The sequence below is a fragment of the Phaethon lepturus genome, unplaced genomic scaffold, assembly GCF_000687285.1.
Source record: "Phaethon lepturus isolate BGI_N335 unplaced genomic scaffold, ASM68728v1 scaffold12414, whole genome shotgun sequence".
NCBI lineage: Eukaryota > Metazoa > Chordata > Aves > Phaethontiformes > Phaethontidae > Phaethon > Phaethon lepturus.
In genome coordinates, this window is record NW_010534105.1 from 143,258 (window position 1) to 170,862 (window position 27,605).

A 27,605-nucleotide genomic window follows, 5' to 3' on the forward strand; every position below is an offset into this window, starting at 1 on the left:
TCAGGCCAGGTGAAGTAGCCTCACATTATGACTTAGTTGATAAATCCATAGCTATGCATGCATATTATGGAAGACAAATGCAAGCGTGAGAGTAAGTCCAATGTGAACTTAAGAAATGCTAAATATAAATAAATGAAGTGATTTGTATTGATTCTCCATTGCCACAAATTCCACATTGTCATTCAGCGCTATGCTTCTCTTCAGAAAGGCATTTTTCAAAATTGTCAGTGCCTAACAAAATGTGCATACCTAGGCCTGCAGGGAGTGTGAACTGTGTATGCTGTCTGCTTGCTCTTGCACTGTTTCAGCAAAATTCGTGCTCTAGCAAATGGATTAATGTCTTGCTTCTGTTTGTTGCCTCTCTTTGGTGTAGCTCCAAGTGCCCCTCCTCAGTCCGTTACTGTCCTGACAGTTGGAAACCACAACAGCACAAGCATCAGCATCTCCTGGGATCCTCCTCCTCCAGATCACCAAAATGGAGTCATCCAGGAGTATAAGGTAGAAACCATGTCTAATGGGAGGCTTGTGTGTTTAAGGAAACAGCCTGCTTGAATTACAGAACAGTAGTGCTGTTTACGGATTAGATTCTGACAACATTTACAGCTGCCCATATAATTATATGGAGAAAGAGGACTGACTGCTTATGGATTTTTTAAATTTTTTTAAAGCAGTACTACTGTTATATAAAAAGCAAAAATACAGTGAGCTAGATCTCAGAGAGAGCTGTAATTACCAGGTAGTTCACAGTGCTTCTCTTTCTTGCTTTTCCCTGCCGTGGAGTGAAAAGAAGGGGGTTTATTGTTAAGTGCCTCTGCACTCTCAAGACAGGCAGTGAAGTCCCTGTCTTAGAGTGCCTTCAATCTAGCAGAAAAGCTGGCAGGAAAGATACCTCTTCTTTCTCCTGCAAAAACGTTAATCCTAACACTTCAAGGTTAAAGTCAAGGACTGTGGCTCTAGGAGAATACTTCCGAACACTATCTCTGTCAAGATTCACAATTTACAGTCTTAGGTTGCTTGCTCCGAGGAACAGGTTGAACACCACTCCTGTATCCAGAGTTCATTATATAAGAGTTGCCTCCATTGGGTGTATTTTCTCCTTCTTTGTTGCTGCCATGGCTCAAAGTATCCACTCCTTATATATCATCTTAAATTTTTTTGTAGTCTATAATTCCACACTAAGCTCACTTTTGTACGAGTATATTTTCACAACATGGGAAGAGTGCAGTGTGTTATCGGGGTGGAGGACCATGGAGAAAATGAACAGGCAGGGTTCAGCATTGTCACAGGTTTCTGACTATGGAACACACCGTTTGTTAAATAACTTTGCTGTGGCTGGTTTGTATACCTAGTGTGAAATTTTAAATTTGAAATAGAGCAGGGCAGCTTTCTTGACAGTCCCACAAAGGATGGAAGTGGTGCATGCAGATTATTTCACAGAAGAAGATGTAATTTTTTTCCCCTGCTGTATCTTGAGGGAACACAGCATCAAGAAAAGGGAAAGTGCTTGACTTTTAAATCAACTTATTGTTCAACCTCTTCCAGCTTATTGCTTGGTCAGAGGGATGCAGTAAATGCTCACAATATTTATGTTTAGCATAGCACTTCTTTTGTTTTGCTTTTAGTCAATATCAAGATTTATTAATCTCAGTATTTTATTGATCTCATTTTCATATCAATTAATAATTATCTTTTGGCTTAATTAATCTTGATACTGACTCCAGTATAAGTCAATATTAACCAACAAGGACTTATAGGCAAAGAAGTAAAGCACACTCCTAAACCACAAAATATGTAGGTATGAAACAAAGTGGACTGATGGTTAATAAAAGCCATGTTCCAGGTGAGTGCTCAGACCTCTAGGCTGTTTATAAAAACAGCTGGAGTCGCTACCTATTACATCCCTTCTGTGTTAGATTAGGTGGCTGCCTGATGAGTGAGCTGGCTACAGTGAATGCAGTACAAAGTGCCTAATACATCCTTGAGTATAAAATGACTGCTGAGGTTTCACAATACATTTTCTAACAAATTGAATGTAGATCTGTTGATTCCACTTCAAGCATCAGAATGCTTGTAATTTCACTTATTAATTAAATGCATTTCATTGTGACATCTCCTAGCTGCCATAACCTAAGACCAGGACAGACAAGGAGTGAAAAAATGAACGCAATAGTTTTGCCCCCTTAAATGCATTCTGGCCTGCAAATAAGACTACTTGAGCTTATATGAACAAGGGTTTCTTTTGCCCTCCAAATCTTCCTCAGTGTTTAACAGAAAAAAGATAAGCTGTTATAAAACACAGAGCAGGGTCAAAAATAAGGCTAAAGAGAGCATTGCTGTTGCTTAGACACATCAGTTGTTTGCTGATAGTGGTTCCATCAATAGTGTTTTCTTCTGCTATTATAATTATGTAGTGTACATGTGATATCTTTATGCATTGATTTTCCTGAGTGGTGGAAAATGCTTTCTTTAATAGTACAGAAGCAGTATATGCAGATAACATTAACCGAAGAAGAATGCCTAAAAGGTCTTAGTTTTAAAACTTTTTGGGAAAAGCCAGCAGAAAAAATGCAAGAGAGACACATAACATTGAAATAATAGACCATTCTCATCACCAAATGCCAATTGAGATTACAGAGTGTTTTTTCTGTTTAATTAGGGAGTAATTAAGTCAGGAATTGATACCTGGATTCCTGAATAATGTTACAATAAGTAATCACAAAAGCAGCACTAAAAAGTGAGTTTGTACTTATTCAATTTCAGAAATTTCACATATCCCTGTTGTACAGTGAAAGGAAGTTGAAAATAATTTTGAAAATTGTTTCTTCTTTAGTACTTTAAGAAGTGTTTCAACCTGTGCTTGTATTATTTGGTGTCCTTTTGCTATTGAGTGGGAAATCAAGAATGAAAAAAAAGTTGGTTTTTTTTAGGAAAGTTTTAGTGGTAATAACATTACTGAATAAGATTTTAGTTAATGTATAGCACACTTGGCTCTGTGCTAATCTGGGAGAGCTTCCTGAGCTAAATCATCCCGATTCCAGTTACTCCTGGACAATAACATTGTTTAGAAGTCCAAAATAGTGATTATCATGCAGTACATCATATCTGTGTGCAATTGTGTATGAGTATGAAGAATTTCGTATTTTTTAACACCTCAACTTTTGTCCCAGATCTGGTGCCTAGGTAATGAGACTCGATTTCATATCAACAAAACAGTAGATGCAGCCATTCGGTCTGTAGTAATAGGTGGCCTATATCCAGGTATTCAGTACCGCGTGGAAGTTGCTGCAAGCACCAGTGCAGGTGTGGGAGTAAAAAGTGAGCCACAACCCATAATAATTGGTAAGTGATTGTCTGTTTTGTTGTTTTGTTTTGCCTGTTTTGACTTTCAGAAATGCTTTCATAAATCACTGCTGGAAGCATAAAAATCCATGGAGCAAAAGACGAGATTTGAACAGAGCTAGTTAGTTAACTTTTAACGTCCCACTGCCTGCTAACGTTGTGTCTTCTCTTTGTGCAGAGTTCTTGCAGCCAATGGAGGGAAATGTGTTCCCGAGACATATGAGAAAATGCAGATTATCTAGTGAAACTGATTTAATATTTTTTTAAATTAATTTACCACTTCTGCAGGTTGACATATTTATGGAACTAACAGCTCAAGCTCCCTTTTCCTCCTGTTCAGATGACTCTAATATTGCCTTACTCCTACCGTTGGTGCCTAAGGCACTATTTACACTTGGTTTTCTGAACATTTGAAGTCAGTGTTTCTCAGGTACCCCAAGCAGATGAGCTTCCTCTTGTCAAAGATTAAGTGGCCTCTAGTCCAAATAGAGAGCAAAGGTAGTATTAACATCCCTGCCTTTGAAATGACTGTTTCTTAGTAGTGGTTTCCATGCCGAATTAATTTCCTGACCTGAGGGAAACACAGATTCTGTTTCTTCTGAAATTCTTCTCAAGTATGAAATATAAAAGCAGGCACAATATGGGAGAGGTAAGAATAGGAGAAGTAACCATATTTAGCAAAACTGAATTGAGCTGTGCAGAGCAGCAACTCTTTTGAATATGCAATACAAGCATTTTGTTGCTTTGATCTGTAATATCTAATTTAGTTATTACTTAAATGGGCTTTTGTTTGTTTGTGGGTCTTTTGTTGTTATTAAATATTTTCTTTCTAGAAAATGTTGTCAATACAACGTCCCAAACGTGGCCTATTCTGTTCTGTGTACACCTTTAGAAAAGGTCGTCCCCTAACTATTGCTTAAATGTTTAATGATATTCAGATTCTCTATGCATCAAAACAGAAATAGGGGTACATCAGTTTTTAATATATTTTCCCTGGAGAAGGAAAGAGGGGAGGTGGTGCTAGCACTGGTTTTAGAAAAAGGCAGCCACAGAAATGCCAAAGAAAAGAGGAGAAAAAAGTTTTCTAGAAAGGAAAGCAAGAAATTGATTTTTGAAAATGCAAGAAACTTGTCATCTAATAGGCATGAATTTTGGACCTTTGTATAAATAACTCATGTTGTAAGACTAGTCTGTCATTGTGTTCGCTTTGAGCAGGACTTCTTTTTCTTTTTTCACTATAGAGTCCATCTAGCTAGGCACTAGAGCTTGTTCCAGCAAAACATTTAAGTGTGTTGCATTTTAAGCACATGAGTAGCCGTGTGTCACTTAACGTGTTGTGAATTAAACTTGCACCAGAGTGCTTTGCTGGGTGATTCAACCAGAATGGTCAGCCCCACGTCTGGCTGCAGCCCTCCATCTTGACTTTTTCCTTACAAAAAAAATTAATAGTATGAGCAAGAGTTAAATGTGGAGAGATCTGTGTTGTTGCAGGAAGAAGGAAAGGGATGTTAGGATGCAAATAAAGTAGGAAAACAAAAAAGTTACTTAGCATTTAGAGACTTAATTTTGCACCATTAAACTTAGTGATATTTATTTATTCCTTAAATGATCCTAGAATGTCTGCTTCAACAAGTCTGTCTGGTGGCATCTTTGCACATTTGCAACAGTCCCTTTGCACATTTAAGAGTCCTTTTTGAAGAGTCTTTTCTGTTTGGGTTGTGTTTCTGCTCTCATTTCTGTTTTCTCTTTTGGGAGCCCAAAGCTGGATGGGCTTATTATTTGTGTGGTCTGTATCTCCGTTTTCATTAGGTCCTGTTTTTCTATTGCTTATGAGTTGCTGGCAGTTATTTCTCAGGCTATAAATTTGCTTGAAGAAGGTAACAGTGTTGAAATTATACCATTTCTGGAAAATTTGAGTTAGTACCACTCAATGTTTGACTGAGAACCAAGAACATAAAATAAGAAAATGAGGGTTTTAGGTAAATTAAAAAAAAAAAATTACATGGATTAAAAATGAGCTAATGAATAAACCTCAAAACATCATCATGAATGGGAAAACATTATTGAGTGATTGTATTATAATGGAGTCCTATGTGGCCTGGTGCTTAGCTATACTATTTAACAGCTTGCAAACAGAATAAACAACTGCAGAAATGCTGAATTATGGAGAGAGCAGGTCAGTGATGCAGAAGAGTTAAGCCATGTTGCTAAACAGTATGACTTTCATTGTCATGAAATACAGAGTCCAGTGTATAAAAAGAAAGAAGATGTTCTTAAATATAGGATATGTTCTTACCAGAATTTTTTCTGAAATAACTGATTTTCATGGTGGATCATCAACTACTGACTTCCCAGACCAATTCTAGATAATAGAACCATGACAATCCAAAAAGTAAAGCCAGGACAATATTGAGCAGTAGGAGGTATATTATTTCTTTAGTTAGAAAATGTGTCACCATTACAGGAATCCTGTGCCCATAGTTCAGGCAGGATGTTGAAAAATTTTATGGAAGATTCAAAGAGAATCAAGAATAAAATTTTTATGATCACTATTGATATGCCAAAAAATTTCACTCGGGAAACCAGAAATAAAATTGGAGATAACGGCAATGTTGGTTAATGGTATAGCTATAATTTCTGTTCATCAGTTGGCCTATTCACTCTTACATTCCATCATTGGCATAATAATATGAGGAACAGCTGCAAACTTTCACAGTAATAGGTACAATCGAATCTGATGTGTCTAATTAATTTTTGGTCCGACAAATTAGTTTTGTTCTTCATTACTCTCCAATGGGAGGAAGACATTATATTTCATTATGTTTTTGTCTTCAGGAACAATGGAGCGTTACAGGTCGCACACTTCCCTTGTCTATGTTCTAATTAGTTGAACTGACAGCATTGTTACAGAAACACCTGCAGTATATGAAATAGTACACTGGTACCTTAGATGACATATTTAGTACTTCTGCTTAAATATTATATAAAGAAATACAAAATTAATGCTGTTTGTTTCCCCAAACCCCAACGATCGTATTAATTTTATCAAACGTCAGTGGGTAATATTCGTCTGTATCCATTTATTTTCCAGTCGGTGAATTCACAAAGCATATGTTATTCTGACATTTAAATGAATTATTACTTTTGCAATTGTAATTGCTGGGCATTGAAGGGTAAGAGCAAACAACCAGACTGCAAACTTTAGAAGGTGGTTTGGAGACAGATCGCACCTTCCTGTAGAAGAGAGGGAGAGCGTAAAGTCCACTGAAAGCTCTCCTCAGGCTCTCTGCAATTAGCTCTAACATCCTTCATCCTCAAAAGACTGGTTTCTGACCTTAGAGAAGAAAATGGCATCTTCAGACTTTTTGGAGGCTTTAGAGGGAAGCAGTTGTTCTTTTCTTGAGTCCAGGAGCGTCCGCTCCCGAAGCTGGGGTCACTGAAGCACTTCCCCGCCTGCCCTTCTCCATGGCAGCACAGCTGCCTCCGAAGCAGCGCCGACATTACCTGTTTCCTCACTGTCCCGCTGCCTTTACCTCTCCTCCAAAGGGCACAGAAATTAACTGAAAGTTAAAGGCAATTAAAGCAACATCAACTCCCATGCTGATTTCTACCAGAGAATCAATTCTGTGCCTGGAAGAGCATGGCATGGCATAGAGTGGCTCTTCCTGCTAGTTTTACTCTCAGCGCTTCTTCTTTCAGCACTGGTGTGCACCTACGGATTCGTTCCACGGGCAGACAAAAAAGGGGGAAATCCCACAAGGGAGCCACCGCTGCCTCCCTTCTTTTCCTCGTCCCGGTGCTCACTGAGTTCTGCTGTCGCTTGCTGCACCAGGACGGGAAGCCGCCGGGCCTTTGGCAGCGGCAAGGCAAAACAGGAAAGCATTGGACAGGATGGCCACAGCTACCAGGCCGTGATGCTGGTGAAGCTTTACCAGTATGGCCAGTATGGACTAGTACCTGTCACCAGTACTGCCGTGCTGCCTTTTTACGCGTTAGCAGGCGCGGTCTGTCAGCACCTTCTGTGGCACCTATGTTGCTTGTGGGAAGCCTGTTTTGTTTCCTGCGCAGAACCACTGAAAGCAAGCCAAGCTCTAGCACAGTTCCAACAGTCTGTTTGCAAAAGCAGACGGTCATCATTACTAAATATTGACATGGCGCTGAAAGAGGGAAAGCTTAATAAAATCACCGAGATCATTAACAGTGCGATAGCAACGTAAGGCAGCGCAGTGCGTCCCTTCCCGAGCCGCTCGGCGCAGCTCTGAGGGCAGCGTAGGGCCTGAGGCTGCCTCCGGGCCGGGGTGGTGGGGCAGGGGAGGCACGCTCAGCCCGGTGGGCCCTCGGCGGGGATCCTCACTCGCAACTCGACTGGCGTACACCCTGGGTCTCCTGCAAAGAGGTGGAAATAAAACTGGAAGTGTCAGACTTCTCACGTCTGCTTTAGCCGGCGACCCTGTTTGGTTGCTTTAGGCTGAAGCCAGCGCGCTGACACGGGGGCCGTTCTGGTGAAAGCGCTGAGCAGTGAACTCAACCGTTGCTGAATTACACGAGAGGAATACATACGTTTTCACAGCAAGCCATAATGCTGCGATACTTTTAAGGATTACTTCTGAATGACCATTTCAGTATTTTATTGCCATATTCTACCACCTTTTCATGTGTGCGATAGACTCCCATAACTGAGAATCGTGGTATTTGCATCTCTTTTCCCTCAGCAGAGCAGCTACTCTTGCAGCTCTTCAGCATGTGTACAGGCATCTGATCATGCTGCATACACATTCCAAGGGTTGAGCTATATAAATGCTTTTACAGGAAATGATGGATAATTCTTTCACCAATTTCAAAACTGCAGATGTGGGCAGTTTATATCAAACGTACATCTAATCAGTATTCCTATTTTTTGCAGAAAAATGTGTTCCGCATTTCCTAATTTTAGAACTAACCATTTTTGACAAGGGAAGGTTTGAAGTAGAAAAGTGCTGGCCCTTTATGCTTTAGCATTCCCTAAATTTCCATTCACATTTTTTATGAGCATTTGTTTTCAAGACAGATACCAAGCTTTTCCTTTTAGAGAAGTTCCCTTTTAGAGAAAGAAGGGGAAAAAAACAATGGGAGATCTACTGAAATTTACTGTTTTCTAATGTAATATACACAGTTTCAGATCCTATATGGTAATTTTTGATGCATGTCACTTTAATTGGTATTCCATGTCACAATTATTTCTTACAGATTGATGTTAAGAATTTTCATGCCTCTTCTAGGTGAAAAAAATAACATCTGTTGCTGTGATTGTTTGGAGCTTACAGTTAACTACATGATTTTCTGCTTTGTGTCAAAGCTGGTGCACTTAGGATTTGTATGGATTGTTTTCCCCATGAAATAATTTCTGGAAAATGCATCTTTGCCCCAGTTGAAAATACATATATTTTATTTTTTATTTTAAATTTGGAAACTCTAGCATGCAGCAAAACCAAATGAGTTAAGTAAGAATTTTTGGCATGCTGACAACATTGAGAGAAGGCACTGTCTTTTAATGTTGTAGCATATTTTGTATTTGGATTTCTCATTTGGAAAAAGCTATTTATTGACCGCTTGATTTTTTTTTTTAATTGGTTTCCTATGATCCATTTTCTCATCATTGTATTCTGTCTATAATTATGTAAAAACAAACCAACAAATATGTATGTTGTTAAGAAAGGGGCTCTGGACTGTCATCTCTTAGATTACTTGGGAGAGTGCTATAGAGCTATCTTTTCAAATATATGTTTGCAAAATCACAATAGATTATGGATTTAGTTTCTAGAAATATTGGTTTTCAGGTGTGCATTGGTACTCATTAAAGCTCTCCTACTGTGGATGATTCTTCTGAGGTGCATTACTGTTTTTTTTAATTTTCACTTACAGTACTTTTTTTTTGTTTGTATTAGAGAATCCATAATAACAACATTCTGTCAAATTTCTTTTGTGCAGGAGGTCGTAATGAAGTTGTCATCACTGAAAATAACAACAGCATAACTGAGCAAATCACTGATGTCGTCAAACAGCCTGCCTTTATAGCTGGCATCGGTGGTGCATGTTGGGTCATTCTGATGGGTTTCAGCATCTGGCTGTACTGGCGCAGAAAGAAGAGGAAGGGGCTCAGCAATTATGCTGGTAAGAACAGTAACTATTTATTACCATCTCATCAGATTCTCTCATGAAGAGAACAGGTGCTGTTAAACCTACTTAAAAAACATGTTGGACTTAAAGGAAAGGTGGCCTGGGTGAATTTTGTATGCTTGTTTTAAATGTATGCTGTGAAAATGCTGGTGTATGAGAAGCTTTAAATGCATTGCTCAGTACCACACTTCACCATTATCATAACACAGTCTTTATTTTTACATCTCCAGCACATCTAGCATAAAAAAGTACAAAGAGGATTAATTGTAACTCTTGCTCCTTGCTCAGAAGGCACTCTGTTAGTGGTCCAGCTCCATTTATGTCCTTAAACGTGAATTAGACTAGACCCTTACAGGGAAGGTCAGAAAGAGTATTTGCTCGTCGTCTTCATTCCTATACATTTCCATGTCTTTGAAGCTACGTGCATGGCAAATGAATGGAGGTACTTAATCAGTGACTCCATACCTATAGTTAGAGGAGAAGAGAGTGATGTATTAGACAGAGAAGTGTGGTCAAAATTTACCTATGGTAGAAGTCATAAAAAGTTTTGTCTTGGAGTTAGAACAGCTTGGAATTCCCTCACAGTGTGATCCCTCTTGCACCAAATGTGTTGCTCCAGTTATAAATTAGTTTTTGAAAACTATATCTGGAAAAATAAATACATTTGTCAAATGAAAATATTTTCTTCCTTCCCCAACCTGTTTGTTTTGTGTATTATTCTGTGCTTCAGGATTCTTATGGATTTTTAGGTAGTGAGGTGAATTACCATAAAATGAAGCCTAATTTAACACAAAAAAGCTGTTCTTCAAATATTGGGGTAGGTTCTCTTGTAGTGCGTATTAACATTTAAAGAGAGAAAACATTTCCTTTTGGAGCAAGATTTGCACAGTTGAGGACACAGCATATTTAATGCTGACATTTTATCACACCAAAGTTACACTAGTACTCTTCTATTTACAAGTTATCACATGCGAACCCGAGGACATGGTTCCCTAAGTGGCTGAGCATCTCTAACAACTTGCCAAAAACCTATGTGCGTTCTCTGCTCACAACCAAACTGTCCTATGCCTCCTCACCTTAGCGTTAGCCATCATCAGACTCCTCAATGTCCTTGACTGGGCTCACTGCACCAGAAGGAAACTACTCTATGTTGCTTTTCAGTCCCTCCTGCTGGATTAGTTTTCCACTGGCTTAGTGAAACAAGGCAGCCCAAGAAGAAATCAGATGAGCAGTGGAAGCAGAGGGAGGAAGAGGCCCTTTCAGTGGCTCTTGGACTGACTCGGTTTCTGTGGAACCTCACCTTGCGTCACCATGTGGCCTATATCATTCATAGGTTATGCTTCTTGCTGAGGTGTTTTTTTCTTTCTTTTAACAGCAATGGCATTTACTGTCTGAGAAGTGGGGTGGTGTTAATTGAGAAACTAATATATCACACACACCTACACATGTGTTTATCTAAAATATCAGTCTAGATACCAAGATTTTTCATATTAAGAGGCAGCTGTTACTGTTATTCCTCTTAGGAAACAGTCCTATACATAAACTTTGGACACAAGCTAAGACTACTCTTTTTATAAAAAGCAGAATTATTAGCCCTGTATGTGAGTTGGCATGTTCGGGAGAGGGAATGGAGAGCAAAGTCTTTTATACCTTAAAATGCATAGATGTAAATAATTATAATAGTAATTATAAACAGCGTGTCTCCTGCAACTCATTCCTTCTCATGGTGTTTGCTGCATCTAAGCGTAATGTGCACATTGCATCATGACACAGATGCCCAATCATCAGAATTATGAAACAGTGTATGCTTTCAGCAAGGAAAGTTCATAACAGATCATACTTCAAAATTCATCTTAATGTTTATAATTTGGAGAAGAGCATGTCCACACAGAAAGTCTTCAAATGTGACTGTCCAAATGCACTGCTCACCTTTCCAACCATCATTTCTCATTGGCTGCTGGCTGGTTAGTGCTTTAAACTCAAGTGTTATGTCCTGCTTATGATATTCAACCACAACTGAGTAAATTACAGAGGAACCTCGTGCCCTGCAATTAGCACTTATTATCAGGGTGTGTAACTCACATGTGTTTGCTTTCTTGTTTTGCAGTTCAGTCCTTCACCTTCACCCCTGCAGGTACTGTCCATTAGTCTGTCTCTTACCTCACCAACACGTCATTGCAAACATTAGCTATCTAAGTGTTTATGAACGTGCGAGATATGCAGAATTAAAAACAAATACAAGGAGAAATACTTCTGCTGCCTATCTGTGATAAAAATGTAGCATACATTCTCCTGGTGATTCCAGGGGTACATAAAATATACCACCATTAATGTGTCTGTCATTATAATTCTGCGTACTTCTTACTCATCTAACTCCTGGAAATAATGCGTTTTTGCAGGACAAGATGCTTGAACTAACTTAACATAAACAAGCATTAGTTGTATATAACTAAATTTTGATTTTAAAGCTCAAAAAAAGTATGTCAAGCATTTTTTAAGATCTAACTGGAGAAATGGAACTTTCTTCTACTTTAGCTGTTAGTTGCATATACGTTGGCCTTACTGTGAGGTCTTCAGATCTTCAAGCAATCTAGCGATTAACCTATGCACGCATTGCCTTTACTGTGTTTTTGAAATTGAAGCATTTGCTTTTTTTCTGCCTGCCCAATTCAAAGCTGATATCCTATTTTCCTATCTTTAATAAACATACCATACGGTAGACCATTATTGTAAGAGTGACTAAAGATATGCGAAGAATAAACGAAGTGTGGCTGAAACAGCAGGTTGCAAATAGCTTAGTCAACATATGGATAGCCAGGAAAAATAAAGTATGCAATTAATAGTAATAATTAATACAAATAGCTTCTGCTCTCACACCTAAGCTCGAGATTCAAAAACTCAAAAATAATCATACCTCAATGTTACAGTGTCAAAGGATGATATATCTCAGCATTTTCCAGCGGAAGTCTGTAAAGTTTTTGGTGTGTAGCTTGGGCCATCACTTGCACTTACAAATCTGTCTCTTCTTCTCTCCCCTCTACCATCCACGTGATAGATGCCAGTCTTCCTACTGCTGAACTGGTCCTCATGCTCAGCTAGCTGCTTTCTCGCTCTTGCTTATCTTCAGCCATAGCCTGAGTGTTGAGTTTAGCAGCAAAGAACAGATGACTGTTGAGGCAGGTGAGCGAAGGCGGTGGTGTCTGCCCCAGGGGCCTGTGACGTTGTGAGGGAGACGCGTCCTCATGGAGGAGTTCTGGGGGCTCAGGAATTGCTCCTCTGGCTTCCAAGCGGGTTTGCTCAAGTTAGTGTAAGTTGTGGCACAACACATCTTATCCTACATGCTTTATTGCTTTTCTTTGAGACAAAACATAGGATTTTTTCCAAAATGAAATAATGCATCATGGCATTTGGTTCCTATGATTATGCCACTCTCAGCTGTCTGTAACTGTGGTGAGTTTTTTCCACCATCTTCATAGCATACACTGGCATGACACAGGGTTGTGCAGGAGCCAGAGTGACTGTGCATGATTTAGTGCAGTTGATCCACGTGTGCTGGGCAACTAGGATATGTCAGAGGCACTGCCAAAAATTTGCTTTTTAAAAAATAGTTTTGACATCTAATGGACTTTATAGAACTACAACAGCACATAGTTCTATTTCCTGGCCTATAATCTTTTCTGGAGGCATTTAGAACCTAAGTCATCCAGTAGTCAAGTCCAAAAAAAAAATCATGAATTTTAAAAAAAGTGGTTCTTATGAAAGAACATAGTTCATGTTTTCTATCTTTATACCCGAGTTCCCTAAGAAACATCATTAGTTCCCTGAGATTTGAATTTGTCATTGGCAATATCATTTAGACAAACATATCTTATGCTTGTGGAGGTTTGATAACAGTCACAACTGGATGTTGTTCCCTTCAAAGTTTTGATTCATAAACAGTTTGGTTTCAGATCTAAATATTTAGACAGTGGTATGTATCTTTCAGAATCTCATCAGAGGCAGCTGACAATACAGTTTTACTAAAGACTAATTTATTGTAATATACTCAGGTTTTAGAAGGCACACCCTTTTTATTCATACATCTGCTTTAAATTCTTCCTTCAGAAAGTTGCAGAACATGCTGATTTGACTGTGTAATAAAGAGGATATAATGTATTAGTGGAACATTCATGTACTTACTCTGTTTCAGATACAAAACAAAAACCTATTTTTTCAGTTATTTCTGATGTAAAAGTTGTTTATTTCATTTTTCTTCAGTTGTATTTGCATATGTGTTATGCACATGCATAGAACTTAAAACACTAAAAATAGTTGTTGAAAAGTCCAGGTTCTGCAGTTATATAATTACTTGCTAAAAATGTTCTTTCTGGCAATCTTCAGATTGTGGGTCATTCACTGGGATGATTTGTTATTTGTATTCTGTCATTAGGCTCCTAAGAAATATAATTTCTGCTGTGTGACTAAACTATTGTAATGCTCTGTGTAGGGGAAGAGCAAATGTCACACTATTGGTAAAGATTTGTGCTGGAGAAGAATAATTGATTGAGTTACATTCATTAAGCTTTCTGTCTTTGTGAACATTTTCGTAAGCACTGATCAATTGCTCAGATGGTCACAAATAAAGTGACATGGAAAATCATATCTAAATCTTTTTACTTATTTTCAGTTGAACTGACTCCAGTAGTTACTGAGTCACAATTCTGTACATGACTATTCCTCCACTTCCCTTTCCCCCATCATGACTCACCAAGCATTGATTCTCAGTAATATCAGTACTACAAAACATATGATTTTCAACTATGCTTGTTAGATTACTACTGGTAAGTAATAGTGTCATCATCTGCAGCTGTACAAGAAGTATACATTTTTGGGACCATGACATACTATCAGCAAAACCAAATCTGGCACAGAGACACTAAATACAAATGTTACCCCTTTTCAGTCATCTTTTCTGTGATATAAAAGATATAAAAGGGATTGGTCTTACTTTTGTGAGTTTCTGTAAAAGCTAAAGTACTGCTGCACTGTTTTTTATTTTTATTTTTATGGTTACCTTTTACTCAGATTGCCTAGATATAAACACGGACTGTGGGTTTCTACATGATCCAAGAAAAGATAGATGGCACAAAAGAGATATGTGACCACTTCTCATAATAGATGAATTGTTCCATTCCCATATTGCAATGACAGAAAAGAATTTGTTTATTTTGTACTGGAAATTGCAATTCTCTTTTCACCTTTGGGTATAAAGACCTATACAACAAAGGCATGGAATCCATTTGTAGAAATAAGAGAAATTTCATTTGTCTGCGTATGTTTTCTGTGCCCTCAAACTCGTTGTTGTGCCAGGTGTTTTCAAGTGTCTAGACCATCAGCCAGGCAAATAAAGTAAATACGTATTTTCACTTATGAGTAGGTGAGCTTATTTAGTGACTAGTGCTCCTTGGGATTAAAGATTTCATGAAAATAAGTAAACAAAACCAAATTAAAAATAGAAAATTATGGAATGCTACACATTTTATGTGCAACTCCTGAAATTGTTAAATGGGGATAAATTATTTGACAGAATCTTCCAAAGTTAGACAGAAGATTTGATGGAATTTTCATATGCTGATTATCTGTTCTGAGTTAATGCTTATTAAAAGAGGATTAATCTACATTCATATTTGAGGAACAGCTTATCAGAAAAAGGAATGAGACTTGGCTGGCAACATTAAAGTTTTCATTTGCAGTTGGAAAATGTGGCCTAGTAGAGATAGGCATACAGAAGGCTTTCTAAAGATTTCTAAAGCTTTATTGCCTCAGAATGTCAACTTACTATACAGCCGTATTTTCCAATTCTAGCAGGCATGAAGATTAAGTTTAACCTTGTCAGATAATATTAGTAAATGGTTTGGGTACCTCCTTATATATTTAAGAAAAAGCATGTGAAAACCTCCTTAACGTATGCTGTTCTTCATACAAATATATGCAATATAATTTCCTTAAATATTTATGCATTTGAAATGCACTTTGGATTATATTTCTGAATTTTTACAGTCCTTGAAGTATAAGCAGTTGGGGATTCCTTCAAAATCTCTCTATGCAGAGGTTATTTTTTCATCTTCTTTTGAAAACCAATCTCATCCCTGCAGGTCTTCAGCCTTTCTAAGAACATATATCAGATGCAAAGAGTGCTGAAAGAGCTTTTTTGCTTCCTCGGTGATAAAAAGGAAGGAAGATGGGCGGGTCAGTGATAGGGACATCCTTCCCTTCCTCCTCTTACATTGCCCCTTGAAATTGCTCTGCTTCTTTTTGAAGTGGAGACGGGATGAATAAAGCCAGCTGCCTGTGTGTTTTATTTTTACAGTGACATCCACAAGCCTGCATTGCATTAAATATGTTCGTATTCAGGTGTTTAGACTTGTTTTGTAATTGCAGAAATCAGACTGCAGGCAAAAATGCTGACAAAACGTACGGCAGGAATGATAAACATAGTGCTTGTGTTGGCAGCCTGACCATAGCTTCTGTTGTTAGCTGTCTTTCCTTTCACAATATTGATGCTAAACGAAAGGCACCTTCTCTATCCAGCCTCAGGTAACCCATTTATGGATGGCATCAGGAATATGATTTTTTTCTGTAACATCCTGATGACATGTCCACACTTCAAGAGGCATTTTGGGTAGCTTAGTTGATATTCCGGAGCCTCTTCCACCAAGAATAGTAACTAAAATACTTTCTTGTTTATTTTCTCATGAAGATAATAACCACCCATGCATTGGTATACAAGGTGGAAGGAAAACAAAAGAACCTGTATTCCTTCCCAGTTCCATACACATCAGGTGAGCCAAGCACAATCTTCCCCAGGAACAGCAATGTTACTGCAAGACAAGTTCTTTTTTTAGCAAGCTAAGCTGAACCTTTCTTTGTAAAAGGTTCAGTGTTTATATTGGGAGGGTGTAAGATTATTTGATGTAGAAAAAAACCCAGGAAACAGTTACTACCACCAGGATACAGAGATAGAAGTATAAAGGGTAAAAACTGTGATACCTGTCTCTTCTCAACAAGCTCGGCTGCCACAGCCAATCTGCAGCAATTATGGCTCTAGCAAAGAGGTTTCAATGTCATGTCTTCTTGATATGTTTTTCACAGCATGCCTTGGAGTTTTTTCCATACCTCACTACCCAGAAAATAAAATCTGTCTGGCAAACATTGCTGCAGTCTCCACTAGCTACCCTATTTTATCTTTACGTGATAAGGGTACACAAGGGATATAAATATTTTAAAGACTACAAGTATTGATTTTTTTTTTTTTCCATATGACATGCATAGTTAAAATCTCACACACCTGTATGTGCTATACAAGTGGTGACAATATTACTTTAAAATTATTTCTGGTAGTTAATAGCATAATCCCAAGAAGTTTTCAGAAAGTATGTTTTACTGGAATTCTCTTAAATCTGTAAACTTTATTTATAAAGGTTGTTACTGAATGCACCTTTGTTTCTCATTTTCCTTATTTTTTGTTGCTTTGACAAATGCAGAAAGTTAGAGAAATGGAGTGTTAAATTTGAAGGAGAGGAGGAGAAAAGCAACAGCATCTAATGTACTTTTGACCAACATACTTTGAAACATAGCCAGGCAGTACCCACCTCTTTGCATATTCACACATGATGTCCACAGCACTTCAGATTATTCAGTTTTGAGGAAGAAGTGATACAGTCATTTGACAGCCTGTTAGAAAGAATGTGAATGAAAGTAGCATTGGCTCTGAAATTAATTAGCTGCAATGTTTTACTGTGTTTTGTTTTTCAAAACAGACTTTTAATACTTCCCATACTTGCATTTTGATTTTCTTTTCATGAATTGGTTTGATTACATCCTTCCAAAATTCAGCTATTAACCATTTTGATGTGACGTATGACTGCAGTGATTTTCTGATATTGACATTAGTCTGTTCTGTAGTGAAGGGTAATCAATCACCCTACCCAAGCACTTTTCCAGCAGGGCTTCCAGAGGGGCCAGTTTTATCCCCTTTGCTGAATGTAGACTGTGAAATTATCCTAGGAGTTAATAAAGTGACAAGGATTCTATAAGGTATCAGCAGTATTTTCCCAGTGGATTTATGTCATTGCTAATTTTTTAAATGATCACAGCATTTCTGATGGGGGTATTAATTTTCTCTGATTAGAATGGTGTGTAATAGAAAGCCTAATCTTGATTATTGTAGTTTGGGCTAATATTTAGAAAATCTTGCAAATACTCTGTAAGCTATAATTTAATGATGGGAATGTCTGTCTTACAAAGGTAAATAGTATTTCCAAACCAAGGCCTATTTGAAATTAAATGGGCCACAGGCTCTTCCATTCGTCTCTGAAATTCTAACCCTCATCTTGTCAGGGGCCTGTAAGGATGCAGATGTCCAGGACATTGATATAATTTAATAGACTGCCTTATCTGTGCCTGACAATAAATAATGGGATATTGCCCTAAGAACCAGAGTAGTCTGTTGGCCTTGATTCAAACTATTTGCCAGTTCTTCAAAAAGGAGCGTCAAATGTTGTCAATTAGCATCTCACCAGTAATGTGGGTTTACCTATATTGCCCTGAAATGTAATCCTGTTAATAAGATAGATAAGGGATAGGCTGTTTTTTGTCAAACGCCCATGAATGGAACCATAAAAACAAATGTCTCCCTCTGAACGTATCCTTGGCATATCCCCCATGGCAAGACTGGAATACTCTTTCTTCCCAGGGCAACTGGCGTGTCTGCGTTTCTGTGTGGATACTGGTCGTTATACTGTACTTCTAATGGAAACAGTGCAGCTGTATGCTTTTTTTCACCCCTTCAGCTCTAACAGAGCTGCCACCCCTTCGTATTTGTCCTAGGAAATGGCATATTTGTGTGGTGACATTATATTACTGCATTACGACAGGATGTTATTAACTCACTGGTGCAATGTCATTATGTACCGAAGCAAAAGCGTGCCAAGAAAACAATTGCATCGCATGGCACAGCCTTGCCACGCAAAGTCATATAAAGGGACCTGTGGTAAATTCAGGCCTTTTACCCAGGCGGCTGTCTGCCTTGCAAGTTACGGGGCAAATCGATGTTAGTCAATAAGGTGCAGTGAAATCCTAAACAAGTTGTAACCCTAACACGTTTGATCCTTTTCTCATATTTTCTGTACTTTATTATGTGATGATGCCAAGAGGCCTCCAATCTCAGACACTGAGCAGTTTGAATTGTTACTTTTAATTATTACTAATTGATTTTTCCCTGTCTTATATGTGTGTGCGTGTGTGTGTGTATGTTTGTTTGTTCTGTTTTTTTCAACCAAAACACAGTCACTTTCCAAAGAGGAGATGGAGGACTAATGAGCAATGGAAGGTATGTTTCTTTGTATAAAGGTCTTTCCATCCTATTTATTTTTAAAATTAGGGATCTGAAAAATGCTATAGGTGATGCTCTCGGGTAACGACCAATCATTTGGAAGATTGACAATGCTAGGAGGAGTTAAGTAGCTTACCACAAGGCTTAATGACCTATCTGTTGTGCACTTTGGAGGAATCAAGCCCAGATGTTTCATATCTCCCAGATGCCCTGGAAGAAATGAGTAGTAAATATCACAAGGAATGTGTTCATTTGTTACCGGTATGTTTATTGCATTAATTAGACATTAGCAAATGAAGTTGCTGTTGTTTAAGACTCCTTATTGGCTCCCCCTAAATTGCTGTGAGTGAACAATTACACTTAATCGATCACGAAATAAATGATTCATGGATGATGAATAGGCTGTAGATTGATAGGACTGGATTCCACAACTTTGGCTACTCAATTGAAATTGATAAAAGCTGATAACGGGCCCATATATCCTCATCTATTTTCCCTTTGCCAATATGGAGATTGTAATTAGGCCCTGGTAATAACTTCCAATCTCCTGTTTAATCAATATTTTAGCAAAAAGAGATTAGGCCTAATGAGAGCGAGTAGATGTGGCAAGAAAGCGGCTGGGTCTTCTTATTGCCGTTTCCATAGAAACCGATGTTTCTCTTAGGGATTGTGCCAGACGGGGGTCTATAACGTACAATGATCAGAGATGTTGCTCCAACTTCATGAGTGCATTAATAACCTAGAGAACTCGCAGAACTGTGGGTGGGTTTTTGTTTTCATTTGGGGGAAGGGGGTGTCTGCAGGAGATGATTTGTTTTCCCTCTTAAATACAAATACAAACAATCCACCTGCCTTGCTAAATTTCTGGCTGTTTATCCTGGGGTGAGAGAGACACGGTGCCCTAGGGCCTGAGTGTACCGTCTCTTTCAACACACTTGCTCTTTAATACCGCTCTCAAAGCTGGGAATTACAGGGATATAAAAGCCATGCAGTGGTGGCAGATAAGGATAGCTGTGGACTTCCCATTAATCCGACTCAAACCTGTTTGCCTCTAAACTATCCAAGAGTGCTCAAAGAAAGAGTTACCAGCTTGTAGATGACAGGCGTGCATTTGGGATGCAGGGGAAGGAAGAAATAGTAGCCCAAAGTCCTGGAAATGGCTGATATGGAGCAATCAGTTTGAGTGATAGCTCCCTTGAGGTGGTAATTTATCATGCAGCCCTGGTATAGGATCCCATGATGGTGCTGCCTAACCCCTGTTTCACACAGACAACGGAGTTCATTTGGATTCTGGCAGAATCACGACGGATGCCCAGTCCCACTTCTACTGACAAAGTTGATTTGTATATATCCATAATTAACTGCTCAAGGTCTAGGTCTTTAAATCATCAAAGGCTACACAATTTTAATTTGAAATAAATTAAAGTCTCCTAAACTGTCTATTACGTATGGTGTTAGGAAAGCTGTGATACGGTCTCTTCAATCACTAGTTGTGTCACAGGTATTTTAATTTTGTAAATATATATATATTTGTATGTATATCTTTTTTTCTTATTCTGCTTCAGTCGACCAGGTCTGTTGAATGCAAGTGACCCCAGTTATCCTTGGCTTGCAGACTCTTGGCCTGCCACAAGTCTGCCAGTAAACAACAGCACTAGTGGACCCAATGATCTTGGCAATTTTGGCCGTGGAGGTAGGTTTCATTTTAAGTCACCGTGTGGTATACAATAGGCTTCTGTTAATTAACATCTATGATAAACACTGTGTAATATTTCTGTCGTTATAGTTCTTTCTATGGTTGACTCAAGATTTGATTTAAAATTGACTTCAAAATGTTCATTTTGCTTTGTCTCTTTCTACTTTAAAATACAGGTCTAGTTTGTAGTTTACCCCACAGTGGTGAGGGTGTGACAGGGTCTGCTTATAATCTCAAGAGAAATGTATTTGTTGCTCAAACTCATTCCCTTTTGTGTGGAGATGAGCAATCTGCTGTGCAGAGCAATGTAGCCAGGGATAGATGATGTCCATAAGAGCAGAGAGCTCAGGAGATGCAGGAAGGATGTTTCTTCAGCAGAAGGACGGAAGAACATTGTTGCTGCCAGCTTACCCAGCCCATTCCTGCTGAGAGAGTGCTCTCAGTCTCAACCACAGTCCATGAAGAAGGCCTCAAAGGTCTTCAGAAACTTTCCTTCTTATTGAAGGAAAGAATACATAAAAAGGAACTATTTAGATTTTTCAGGGTTTTATTTCCATTTTGAATCGAGGGAGGACCTTTGGGGAGATGAGGCAATGATTTGTAATTATGGTGATGAATCTTTAGAGTGGTTATTTTCTTTCAAACATTTTACTCAAATGGGAATTTCAAGATGTGTGATTCGGATTTTTGACAGTCATAGTAATATTCACATTTCTCTGTTACTTCCTTGGTTTCTGTGGTGTTATAATACAGCTAGTTCTGCATAGTGGTGTTCAGAACAAGACTTCCTGATGTAAATGAGTATATAAATATTTTAAAGACATAAATAAGTAAACAAAAATCAAGACAACTTTATATATCAAAAATACATTAAAATGCAAAAGAATCTATAAAACAATCAAACTGATAAATGTGAAAAGAATGCAGTTTTGAACTGTACCAGAATCTGCTTCTCAAAACCATCCCTCACATCAGTTCTATATTCCCACGCAAAACTTATTCCTTCTGGTTTGACTACTGTGACTTCAAATTACAATAAAACACTCTGGACTTATTTTCCATATAAAAAAGTCGTAAAGCTCTTGTCTTACAAAAATACTATAAAATAAGCAAAACTTTTGATAATATTTAGAAGACAACTGAATATCTGCCAGCTCCTCTGTTGTGAATATCTTTAAAATAAAACCCTTCAGTACTTTTGTCTTTTCATAAGCTCACATTATACAGAAAAATTACCATTTTCTTTTAGCATTTGGCTCTGTACAATTGAAATTGGAAGCACATTTTAAAGCTTTTGGCTTCAGTGTGTATGAGGCATAGGCCCAAATTCGTCCAAGAGATGCAACAGTTATATTTGGAATTTCAGCAGCTTAATTCCACCCCTGATCTTTACAATTGAGCTCACACTTCTATTCTGGCTGTTTTGAGACCACTTATCCCTAGCTGTTTCAGCAGTTGAGTTTGGATGCTTCTGCGTTAAAGGTGGGTTAGAAGTCAGATGTCTTTTTACACGAATTAACTGCTATAGAGACAACTTGGGCCTCTTTTACAGGTTAAAAGGTCTGGGATAACAAAAAAAGTCTGTAAGAATTTTGAAAACAGTAAGGTGGCAATCAATCACTCTGGAAACCCAGGAGCTGAGGCAGGCAGTTCTAACATTGCCTTTGAGAATGAAATCCATGTTATGTCCTAGAAAGGCGGTTGAGAGCAAGGCTGTAAGTGGGAAACACAAGTTAGCTTTGGAGTCACGTAAAGCCACAAAATGGTACCGCGTCTCCTGAGACAGCAAGAAAGAGCTTCCCTCAAGAAGTACTTCACCACTATTTCATTTATCTCAAGAGTTAGGAAAAAAGTTGGATTTTGGAGAGTTTTTGGGAAAGTGTCCAGTGAGAAATGTGTGTTCATCTTTGGTCTGAAATGTACAGTGTGCGTTTTTTTGCTATGACAACTTGGTGGGAAAATCACACTTGATTTTTACCAGGTGATTATGGCACTTTGCAAAATGGCATTTTAATAGCTCTTTGCGTGATTAATGTGTACATCTCATTGAGGTCAAAAAAGTAACCTGTGGTTGTACTGAAAATTCCCAGAATGTCTGGAGAACCTCAGCGTAAGAATGACTGAAAATTTTTGGCTGGTGGGAAACTACGCAACTTTCCTTTCAAGCGTGTGCAAATGAATAGTTCTCCATTTTAAAATGACTGTATAGAGATGATACCTCTTCAGTTGCCAGAAACGTGCTCTAAAAGATAGATGTATGTCTGAGTACTTGAGAGATGAGCATTTTGCTAGTTTTAACTTCCATGAGTCTGCAAATCCAACACAGACAGGTTGAGCTGGACTTGCTTCACGTCATACATCAACAACAGAATTTATTTACTAAACTTCAACCCATTTTACTTTGATGAAAGGAAAAATCTTCATATTGTGGATGAAATGCAAGAAAGATAGGACTCTGCTTGTCTCTCACATCTCATGCTGTATTTGCACATAGACACTTTTATGATTGTGTACTGCCCTTAGAAAGCACATTGGATGTCTGCAGATAGAGAGTAATAACCTGATTTTGAAATCTGACTTGTAGTTTGCATTAATTGTAATTTTTTTTGCACTTACAATTTATCTGCTGATGTAAGGTAATACAATTAAGGTATTTTAAATACTTGATTGTGCCCATTTCCCTGTTGTTGTCTGCAAAAACAGATCATACTGATAGACCCAAATTTAATCTCTGTTTCTGCAGTCTGTCTGCTCGTTATCGACATATTTATTGTTAATATTATGTTGTTGCGCTAAGACTGTAGATGTTATTAGTGTGCATATTAAAATGTTCACTGTTGCACACATGGATGCAGTAGAAAATAGTTCTATGGTCTAAATGTTCATCCCAGGAGAAAAAAAAACCAAAACAGTGGGAGGAGGCCATGGTATATATTCCCTGAGGTTGCACTGGGTCTGGAACTGAATCTAAACCCTTGTCTAGGTGCAAGAATCATCTCTTCTCTTTGGGGATTAAGGTATATAAAAATGTTTGTGATACCTAGCACAGGATCTGAACTTCCCCACTATAGGAGTATGCATTATCTCAAGTATGATCTAACAGTTGGAATCCATATCTGCCATCCAGCTATATAAAGCAAATGGAATAGAAATGATGCAGTTTTTTAACGAGTAAAATCCAGAATGGACTCAACTTTTCAGAGTAGAAATAAACTGTAAAAATAGTACCATCTGATACATTGACCTCTGACAGAGCAGGAAGAGGCTTATCTGCTGAGCCGTGGTTCTCCTTGGGACATCATGCCAGTCATCATTAGGTTGTTCACACTTCAGTAGTCTCAGCTTCTAAATCTAGTATTCCGCCAGCAAAGGTCACTACAATGTTTAGTAAGGAGAGAGATTGCCAATCTAACTGATTAAAAGTACAAATTGCAGTGTGTGATAGGATTCAAAAGATGTAGAAAAGTCAACAGATATTCGGTTAAATATGTTGTACTGTTTTTCAGGTAAATGTACTAGAGTATTTGAACAAGTTGTTCTCCATTGCCAACACTGCTTTGCCATTTTAAGAGATTGATCACTTAAATCCCTCCAGAAGAACAGATTTTCTTTCACATATCAGGAGCAACTTGGTTTTGTCAGGTTTTTCTTTTGTTGTGAAGAAGTAATGTGCAAGCTAATGTCAAAAAGGAAGTTAGATAAGCTGATGCATAAAAACTTCAAGGAAGTCAAGGTGATGCCCTTAAAAAATTACTTTGAGATCTTTGGCATCCATTTAAGAGTTTGGCTACATATTTGCTGGGAAAGATTCCTCTGTGATTTGTATATTCACTCCTTTCATCATTTCCCTGAAGCCCAGACAGTTTCATTGGTTCTGACATAGAGTGAACAATTGAAAACATTCTTCAGTAGAGAAATATTCCAAACTTCACTTTCACAGTTGAAGGTATGGAAAAAAAAAAGATGGTTTTAGGCAGTGAGACGTGAAGGACAAGTGGTAGGCCTGTCACAGATGCTGATAGCTTGGCGATGGTTGTACATCATCTTCCCTTCATTGGCTCATGGACCTGTCTCAGCTGAAATGCAAACGTGCAAAATGACACATTTATTTTTCATCTTAAACCTTGATACTTTCAGGCTTCCTGTGCATCATTGATATGTTTCATTCCCCTATGTTTACCACAGATGTGCTGCCACCAGTGCCAGGACAAGGAGATAAAACAGCTACTATGCTTTCCGATGGAGCCATTTACAGCAGCATTGACTTCACCACAAAAACTAGTTACAACAGTTCCAGCCAAATAACGCAAGCCACGCCATATGCCACCACCCAGATACTGCATTCCAACAGCATCCATGAGTTGGCTGTCGACTTACCTGATCCCCAATGGAAAAGCTCAATTCAGCAAAAAAATGACCTGATGGGATTCGGTTACTCTCTCCCAGACCAAGGCAAAGGCAACAATGGTAAATACGGCTCTTATTTTCCAGAGCCCTTGGCTTTATACTGTACCATCTATGCATGAATTAGAAAAATCATTTAGTATGTGAGACACCGTCCCTGTTTACTGTAACCAATGCTTACATACCTTGCATGCGTGCTGAACCTCACACAATCCCACAATATATTGCTCTGTGCTTTTAATCCTCTTTGTCCTGTGCTCATCACCAAGCCACCTGCCTCCCATTAAGCTAGGATAGGCATACACTTAAAAACAAAATTAAAACTTGCTGCACCACCACATCTGCCGTTGACTTGCTAACTGCATGTGTTGCATGTGCTTGTGCTGTCAACTAATCACACGACGCCACTGTGACCTTTGCCCTTTAACCCTTAGCCTTGCTTTACATCCCCGACTACCGCGTGGCTGAGGGATTGGCTAATAGATTGCCACACAACCAGTCACAGGATTTCAGCACCACCAGCTCCCACAACAGCTCCGAAAGGAGTGGCAGCCTCTCAGGTTGGTTCCACCGCCGTGGGTGGGTGAGGGACGGAGGGATGTTGGTCAGCATCTCGCCAGGGAGGATGAAGACCTCCCAGGTGGACTTTGCGGACAGGTATGAGGGTGCCTGCCCACTGGAACATCAGCAAACAGCATCACGTTGGCCTCGGCTAAAAAAAAACCGAAACAAAACCCTTTGCAAAATCGATTTGGAGATGATAGGAGAATCCTCCCAACCAGCGCTCGTCAGTGCAATTGCAAACCTTGCCTTGTCACATCATTTCCCTGACAGCACAGTTCATGGAGCAAATGTATTTCTGCATCGATCCTCAGTTTATAGGTCTCCCCACTGAACTTCATGAGGAGATCAATATTTTTGTTGAGTTGTTAACAGATTCCCCACTCCCACAAGCTGTTTCTAAATTCTGTTTTCCAGTGAAGCAGTTCAGAAATAAATGTAGGGCCCTGCAAGATGACCAGGGTTTCAAAAATTGTGCCAAGTCTGCATTTACAGAATGTAAATTTTATGTGTGTGCTGCATGTTACATTGGAAACAACGCATTTTCATTGGATGAAAATGATTGTAGTACATGTGGTTGTGTATTATATTTAAACACACCTTTTTCTTGATTTCTTTAATTTTGCTTACTTGTTGCTTATGTCTTTTTTTTTCAAGACAAAAACTGAAAAGCCAGCAATTAAAATGGAAGTCTGCTATTTCACTTAACCAAAATATGAGAGAGCTGAAGGGACTTAAATTTCAAATTGAGACTATATCTGTAGCCTTTTGAATTTCTACTAGAAGTTGGAGCAATAATAACAGTAACAGATCAACCCTAGAAATGGCTTCCTTATGTCAATTTAAATGACTATTCAAATGTAATGTTGAGAGTAGAAGCCTCTAATCATTGGCCCATAACTCATATAGCCAAATGTGTTTGCAAGTCTTGTGTTCTCATGGGGAGTATTAGCTGATTTGAGTGAGATCGAAAAATTATGGCATTGACAGAGAGGTGTTGGAGACCTAAGTTCATACCATACTTCAAGAAAAGTTCTTGATCCTTGTATGTGAGATGTATTGGTAAGTAGCTAAGGAAATCGGCTTGCTCCTCTGGCTGCATGAAAATGCAGAAATTGATACGCTGAGGTACATATGTGCCAGTTATCAGAGGGCAGTATCACACTTTAGACGTGTTGACAGCTACAGCTGCCTAAGAATTTTCTCAGAAAATACAAAGTTTCATTGGAAAATGCCAGTTGATCAAAAGCTGGACTTTGAACAAATATTTCAAGTGAAACATGAAGTTGTGTAGTGTTTCTCAGTTTGAAGTAAATTTTCTGATGACACACAGAAACCTCAGGTTAGTCAGTCTTTCTATAGCCAGGGCACTCCTGTTTTGATCAAAGCAGCTTACACCTGGATTCCCCAATGCTCAGATGAGTGTCAGTCTATTGGACTGCAGAGTTAGTATTTTGCTCTCCCTTGCCCACTAATTATGTCACAGACTGATTGTGTCTGTAATACATGAGAAACTGGGGGAGACCTTCAAATAGTCCAATAATTAGTGCATCACTGGAGTCAGAGACCACCTTTGATTGCATAGTCGTCCCCATCAGGGTGAGCAGGGACTTGTTCTCTCACTTCCTTGGTTAGCACTTTAAGTACTACTTGTTATTATGACTAACTTTCTGTCTCTCTCACATGAATATCATGAGAAATCCTACCCCACTGTGGAATGGAAAATAGCTAAAAACTCAGCTGCTTTGTGAGGCAGAGAAATTTTGTGGCTATACTTTGCACAGCTCCCAGCTTATGTCAGTGCTACGATCATCACCCTGACTGGCAAATTCTTTTTCCAGGACCTGATTCATGTAGAGGTTTAAACAATATAATTGAATTTCAGTGTGAGGAGACATTGAAACATCAAGCATCATTGCTATGGGGAAACAAGGCTTTGGTGCAACAGTTTTCAAACACACATCAGGCATTATGTATTAGGCGTCTATTCCTCTAGTCTGACAGTGGAGTAACTCTGCCCGTGGGGATAGAAGAGAAATCTCCTGCCCAACTGTATGATGTAGGCTGCTTTCCCTA

At 38.6% G+C, this 27,605-nt stretch overlaps 1 protein-coding gene across 1 annotated transcript in view; it reads left to right on the top strand.

The window, feature by feature from the left end:
* ROBO2 (roundabout, axon guidance receptor, homolog 2 (Drosophila)) overlaps positions 1 to 27,605 on the top strand; it is a gene marked incomplete at its 3' end in the record, with an annotated part of 135,709 nt that overhangs the window by 80,366 nt on the left and 27,738 nt on the right. The window contains exons 14-19 of the mRNA XM_010285434.1: positions 374 to 498; positions 3,168 to 3,339; positions 9,307 to 9,489; positions 18,823 to 18,865; positions 20,434 to 20,561; positions 24,750 to 25,031. Of these exons, the coding sequence (XP_010283736.1) occupies positions 374 to 498; positions 3,168 to 3,339; positions 9,307 to 9,489; positions 18,823 to 18,865; positions 20,434 to 20,561; positions 24,750 to 25,031 (933 nt within the window). The remainder of the gene's footprint in view (positions 1 to 373; positions 499 to 3,167; positions 3,340 to 9,306; positions 9,490 to 18,822; positions 18,866 to 20,433; positions 20,562 to 24,749; positions 25,032 to 27,605) is intronic.